Here is a 6,694-nt window from a genome sequence, read left to right as displayed (position 1 = left end):
GCAGCCAGCCACTGGATGAGAGTGTGTATGTGTGTGTGTGAGTGTGTGTGTGTGTGTGTGTGAGTGTGTGTGTGTGTGTGTGTGTGTGTGTGTGTGTGTGTGTGTATGTGTGTGTGTGAGTGTGTGTGTGTGTGTGTGTGTGTGTGTGTGTGTGTGTGTGTGTGTGTGTGTGTGTGTGTGTGTGTTTGTGTGTGTGTGTGTGTGTGTGTGTGTGTGTTTGTGTGTGTGTGTGTGTGTGTGTGTCCGTGTGTTTGTGTGTGTGTGTTTGTGTGTGTGTGTGTGTGTGTGTGTCCGTGTGTTTGTGTGTGTGTGTTTGTGTGTGTGTGTGTGTGGTGTGTGTGTGTGTGTGTGTGTGTGTCCGTGTGTTTGTGTGTGTGTGTGTGTGTGTGTGTGTGTCCGTGTGTTTGTGTGTGTGTGTTTGTGTGTGTGTGTGTGTGTGTGTGTGTGTGTGTGTGTGTGTGTGTGTGTGTGTGTGTGTGTGTATGAAGAGTGTACGTTTCCACCCTCTGAAACAAAAGGGTTATCAAGAGAGTGTAGTGTTTGAGGGGCTGCCTCTGCAGATAAACTTAATTACAGTCATCAGAGACACGTACGTGGTGTGTGTGTGTGTGTGAATTTGAGAGGAAGAAAGTTGTTCCATGTTTGTGTGTGTACTGTATGTGGCAGTGTGTATGGTGTGTGTGTTTGTGTGAGTGAGGCAGAAAAGAGAGTTTGTGTGTGTGTGTGTGTGTGTGTGTGTGTGTGTGTGTGTGTGTGTGTGTAAGTGAGGCAGAAAAGAGAGTTTGTGTGTGTGTGTGGTGTGTGTGTGTGTGTGTGTGTGTGTGTGTGTGTGTGTGTGTGTGTGTGTGTGTGTGTGTGTGTGTGTGTGTGTGTGTGTGTGTGTGTGTGTGTGTAATTGTATGCTTTCAGTAGGGACAGATGCCCTTTCTCAGTCTCTCTCCCACCACTGCCTCTTTTCCTCCTCTTCTGTCTTATTGTGCATCCCTCTCTCCCTCCCTTTTCCCCACCTCTGTATCTCTCTCCTAGGTCTCCCCCTTTTCTCTCTCTATCACTCTCTCTCACTCTCTCTCCCTCTGTCATCCTCTTTCTCTATTTTTCTGCTATCCTTTTTCCCTCTGTGTCTTGCTCCCTCACACACACACACACACACACACACACACAAACACACACACACACACACACACACACACACACACACACACACACACACACACACACACACACACACTGCACCTTCCCCTCTTCTCTCTTTCCCTCCTCTGTCTTTCTGTCTCCCATCCTCCCTTTCTTTCTCTTTCTACCCCCCTTGCTCTGCCTCCTGCCTGCCTTTCTCCACTGTTCCCCCTTTTTTCTCACTCTCTATCCATCTTTCTCTCCCTCTTTATCCTTCTTTCTCTCCCTCTATTTGCCTCTTTCGCTCCCTCTCTCTCCTCCCTCTCTCTCCCTCTTTCTCTCCCTCTATTTGCCTCTTTCGCTCCCTCTCTCTCCTCCCTCTCTCTCCATCTCTCTCCATATTTCTCTCTCTCCCTCTATTTCTTTCCCTCTTTCTCTCCCTCTCTCTCTCCTCCCTCCCTCTCTCTCCCTCTTTCTGTCCCTCTCTTCCTCTTTCTCTCCCTCTCTCTCTCCTCCCTCCCTCTCTCTCTCCCTCTTTCTGTCCCTCTCTTCCTCTTTCTCTCCATCTCTTTCTCTCCATCTCTCTCAATATTTCTGTCCCTCTCCTTTCTCTCCCTCCTTCTCTCCCTTTCCCTTTCTCTCCCTCTCCCTCTCCTCAATCTCTCTCTCTCCATCACTCCCTCTTTCTCTTTCTCTTTATCTCTCTCCTTTTCTCTCTCTCTCTCTGTCTCCCTCTTTCTCTCCATATTTTTTTTCCCTTTATCTCCCTCTCTCTCTCTACCTCCCTTTCTTTCCCTCTTTCTCTCCCTCTCCCTTTCTTTCCCTTTTCCTCTTTCTCTCCCTCTCTCTCTCTCTCTCTCTCTCTATTTCTCCCCATCTGTGTCCCCCCATCTCTCAGAGGGCTGAAGTCAGCAGATCAGAGCTCCACGCATCATTTACCATCAACAGCATGTGTGTGTGTGTGTGTGTGTGTGTGTGTGTGTGTGTGTGTGTGTGTGTGTGTGTGTGTGTGTGTGTGTGTGTGTGATCTACTGAAACTCACAGCTGCTCTCTCACTCTCTCCTTCTCTCCCCCATTCCATCTCTCTCCTTTTCTCTCACATTAGATCTCGCATTCCGACTCTGTTCTTCTGTCTGTTTCCCTGTGTGTCTTTCTTTCTTTCTTTCTTTCTTTCTTTCTTTCTTTCTTTCTGTCTCTCTTTGCATTCATTGTCTCTCTCTCCCTTCCCTGACTTACTTCCATCCTCCCTTCCCCCTCCCTTCCCTCATCCATCCTCCCTTCCTTTCCCCTACCTTTCCCTCATCCATCCTCCCTTCCCTCCATTCATCCGCCCTTTCCTCCTTCCATCCTCCTTCCATCCTCCCTTCCCTCCTTCTCTCCCTCCTTCCCTCCTCCCTTCTTCCCTCCTCCCTTTCCTCCCTCCATCCTTCCCTCCTTCCATCCATCCTCCCTTCTTCCTCCCCTCACTCCTTCCATTTCTTCCTTAGATTCTCTGCTGTGGCTCTCTCCCGTGTCCATGTGTGTGTGTGTGTGTGTGTGTGTGTGTGTGTGTGGTGATGTGCTGTGGCTCTCTCCCGTGTCCATGTTCTCTTCACTGTGCTCTCTTCTCTCTTCCTTTTATTGCCTCCTTCCTTTATTCCATTCATCTCTCTTCTTTTCTTTTGCACCTGTTTCTTCTCTTTTGTGTCTTTCCTCCTGTACTCCCCCTCTTTTCCTCTCCTGCTTATATGCTCTTCCCCTCTCTCTCTCTCTCTCTCTCTTCCCCTCTCTCTCTCTCTTTCTCTCTCTCTCCCTCCTTCCTCCTGTACTCCCACTCTTTTCCTCTCCTGCTTATATGCTCTTCCCCTCTCTCTCTCTCTCTCTCTCTCTCTCTCCCTCCTTCCTCCTGTGCTCCCCCTCTTTTCCTATCTTGCTTATGTTTATGCTTTTGTGTCTCTGTCACACTCTCCTTCTCTTCCACCACTTCCATTGCCTTTTCTCTCTTCCCCCCTCTTTCTCTCTCTCTCTCTCTCCCTCCTTCTCTCCCACCATTTCCATTGCCTTTTCTCTCTTCCCCCCTCTCTCTCTCTCTCTAGCGCTCTCTCTCTGCCTTTTCTCTCTTCCCCCCTCTCTCTCTCTCTCTTTCTCTCTCTCTCTCTCTCTCCCTCCTTCTCTCCCACCATTTCCATTGCCTTTTCTCTCTTCCCCCCTCTCTCTCTCTCGCTCTCTCTCTCTCTGCCTTTTCTCTCTTCCCCCCTCTCTCTCTCTAGCTCTCTCTCTCTGCCTTTTCTCTCTTCCCCCCTCTCTCTCTCTAGCTCTCTCTCTCTGCCTTTTCTCTCTTCCCCTCTCTCTCTCTCTCTCTCTCTCTCTCTAAACTGGTATTTGGCTGTGTGCATCCAGTAAGCCCTTGTGCCTGACCAATCCTCATCTGGACCTGTGCCATGTGAGTGCCAGACTTGGGCCAGACTAGGGCCAGACTTGGGGAATAGGTGGACCCGCCCCCCCCCCCCCCCCCCCCAACGTTGTGTACCCCCTCCCAATGTGGAACCATGCCCGATCAGACATAGATTGGTTCTACAGTCACATCGTATCTCTCCATTAGTGTCTGAAGTACTGCCTGTAGGATGCTGCCTTAAGCGCAAAACCAAACAGGTTAACCGTGTGTGTGGGGGGGGGGGGGATGGGGGAGGGGTGGGGGGACAGATTCCAGCGAATTCAGAAACATGCTGTAATGGAACTCGTGACTGTGGAGGATTTGTTTTGTACATTGTCGCATATGTGTGTGTTGTGTGTGTGTGTGTGTGTGTGTGTGGGACAGAGAGAGGGCGTGTGTATGCATGTCGTGCATGTGTGTGGGAAGGAGAGGGCGTGTATATGTGTGTCATCTCTGTGTGTGTGTGTGTGTGTGTGATGCACATGTGTGTGTGTGAGTGGGAGGGAGGTGTGTGTGTGTGTGTGTGTGTGTGTGTGTGTGTGTGTGTGTGTGATGCACATGTGTGTGTGTGAGTGGGAGGGAGGTGTGTGTGAGGGTGTCGTGCCAGCTTGATCTGAGTGAGCAGGGTAGGTAACCGCGCATGTAATTATGTAGAACAATTACTTATTGTCCCCGAGTGTGCTCGCTGTTGTGCCTGTGTGTGTGAGTGTGTGTGAGCGTGTGTAACGGGAGTGTTTAAGCTTGTGGGTAAGTGTGTGTAAATGGGTTTGTGTTTGTGTGTGTGTGTGTGTGTGTGTATATGGGTTTGTGCTTGTGTGTGTGTGTTTGTGTGTGTGTGTGTGTGTGTGTGTGTGTGTGTGTACATGGGTTTGTGCTTGTGTGTGTGTGTGTGTGTGACTGTGTAAATGAGTGTTTGTGACTCATCTGTCATTAAAGAGGCTTTCAAAACTGGAAAACTAGTCCCAGTCAGCAATACTGCTTGTGCTGGTATACGTGCATGCAGTGTGTGTGTGTGTGCGTGTGTGTGTGTCTGTGTGTGTGTGTGTGTGTGTGTCTGTGTGTGTCTGTGTGTGTGTGTGTGTATATGGGTTTGTGCTTGTGTGTGTGTGTGTGTGTGTGTGTGTTCGTGTGTGTGTTTGTGTGTGTGTGTGTGTGTGTGTGTGTGTGTCTGCGTCTGTGTGTGTGTGTTTGTGTGTGTGTGTGTGTGTGTGTGTCTGTGTGTGTGTGTGTGTCTGTGTGTGTGTGTGTGTGTGTGTGTGTGTGTGTGTGTGTGTGTGTGTGTGTGTGTGTGTGTGTGCTGCAGCAAGTTTGGACAGCTGGGCCTTTGCGCTTCATGCCCAGCAAACCCTCATCAGCCCACTCAGATAGAATGCCCCCCCCTCCCCCCCCCCTCTGTGCCCCCCATCAAGCCTCTCTGTCTTTCTCTCTTTTTCGTCTGTCCATGTGTCTGTCTGTCTGTCAACATGACTATTCTGTATGTGTGCGTGTGTGCATGTAAGTGTTTAAGTATGTGTATGTGTGTGAGTGAGTGTGTGTATGTGTCCTTTGTGTGTGTGTGCGTGTATGTGTTGTTTGTAAGTGTGTGTGTGTGTGTGTGTGAGAGTGAGTGTGTGTGTGTGTGTGTGTGTGTGTGTGTGTGTGTATGTGTGTGTGTGTGTGTGTGTGTGTGTGTGTATGTGTGTGTGTGTGTGTGTGTCTCGTGTAAGTGTATGTGTGTTTGCTGGTCTTGTCCTCCCACTGGGTAAAGGAATGCCCAAATAGTACACTGCCTAACCCTCACGTCCATCTGCTCTGGGCTTTACGTAAGCAGAGTGTGTGTCGGTGTGTGTGTACATGCCAGTGTCTGTGTGTGCACATGTGTTTTTTCTATGTGTGTTTGTGTGTGTGTGTGTGTGTGTGTGTGTGTGTGTGTGTGTGTGGTGTGTGTGTGTGTGTGTGTGTGTGTGTGTGTGTGTGTGTGTGTGTGTGTGTGTGTGTGTGTGTGTGTGTGTGTGTGTGGTGATGTGCTCAGAGAAAGGTCCATGACTGTTTGGGCGCTGATCCCTGGTCTTGTCCTCCCACTGAGGACTAAAGGAATGCCCAAATAGCACATTGTCTGACTCTCACGTCCATCTGCTCTGGGTTTTATATAAGCAAAGTGTGTGTGTGTGTGGTGTGTGTGTGGTGTGTGTGTGTGTGTGTGTCTATGTGTGTGTACATGCCAGTGTCTGTGTGTGTACATGTGTTTCTCTGTGTGTGCGTGTGTCTGTGTGTCCATTTGCTTTGTACTTTATGTAATTCTCTGTGTGTGTGTGTATGTGTGTGTGTGTTTGTGTGTGTGTGTGTGTGTCCATTCTCCCTCTGTGCTTTATATAAGCAGTGGGTTGTGTGATGGTGTGGGTGCAGTAAAATGGCACCTTCCACGGACAGGCCCTGACAAGAGCTGCTTACAATATCTTACCTGCAGCATAAGACGTGTGTGTGTGTGTGTGTGTGTGTGTGTGTGTGTGTGTGTGTGTGTGTGTGTGTGTGAGTGTCTGTGTGTCTGTGTGTGTGAGTGTGTGTGTATGTATGGGTGTTTGTATATGAGTGTCTGTGTGTGTGTGAGTGTGTGTGTTTGTGTGTGTGTGCGTGTGTGTGTCACTGGCTTAAACACATACTATTAATTTATACAGTAGAAAATAAAAAGACTCAACGGCATCTTCCTATACATCGCTACTCAATATTGTAATACATGAATATTCAAAAATACTTGATCATGCTATGAACCTAACATGTTTTGCTCACTATCTCTCCTTCTGTGTGTGTGTGTGTTTGTGTGTGTGTGTGTGTGTGTGTGTGTGTGTGTGTGTAGGATGAACGAGGAGCAGATAGCCACGGTGTGTGTGTCGGTGCTGAGAGCTCTGTCTTACCTCCACAATCAGGGCGTCATCCACCGAGACATCAAGAGTGACTCCATACTACTCACCAGCGATGGCAGGGTAAATTCCCTCTGTACACACGTGTACACACACACACACACACACACACACACACACACACACACACACACACACACACACACACAGACACACACACACACACACACACACACACACACACACACACACACACATACACACACGCGCACACACACACACACACACACACACACACACACACATACACACACGCGCACACACACACACA

General features: G+C 49.1%; 1 protein-coding gene across 1 annotated transcript in view; it reads left to right on the top strand.

Moving 5' to 3' along the window:
- Positions 1-6,694, top strand: part of pak5 (p21 protein (Cdc42/Rac)-activated kinase 5) — a 50,134-nt gene that overhangs the window by 35,819 nt on the left and 7,621 nt on the right. Inside the window, exon 5 of the mRNA XM_080854274.1 lies at positions 6,360-6,486. Within this exon, the coding sequence (XP_080710400.1) occupies positions 6,360-6,486 (127 nt within the window). The remainder of the gene's footprint in view (positions 1-6,359; positions 6,487-6,694) is intronic.

Source organism: Sprattus sprattus (assembly GCF_963457725.1).
Source record: "Sprattus sprattus genome assembly, chromosome: 16".
Lineage (NCBI taxonomy): Eukaryota > Metazoa > Chordata > Actinopteri > Clupeiformes > Clupeidae > Sprattus > Sprattus sprattus.
The sequence above is the reverse complement of the archived record's forward strand: the minus strand, read 5'-3'. Positions and strand labels throughout refer to the sequence as shown.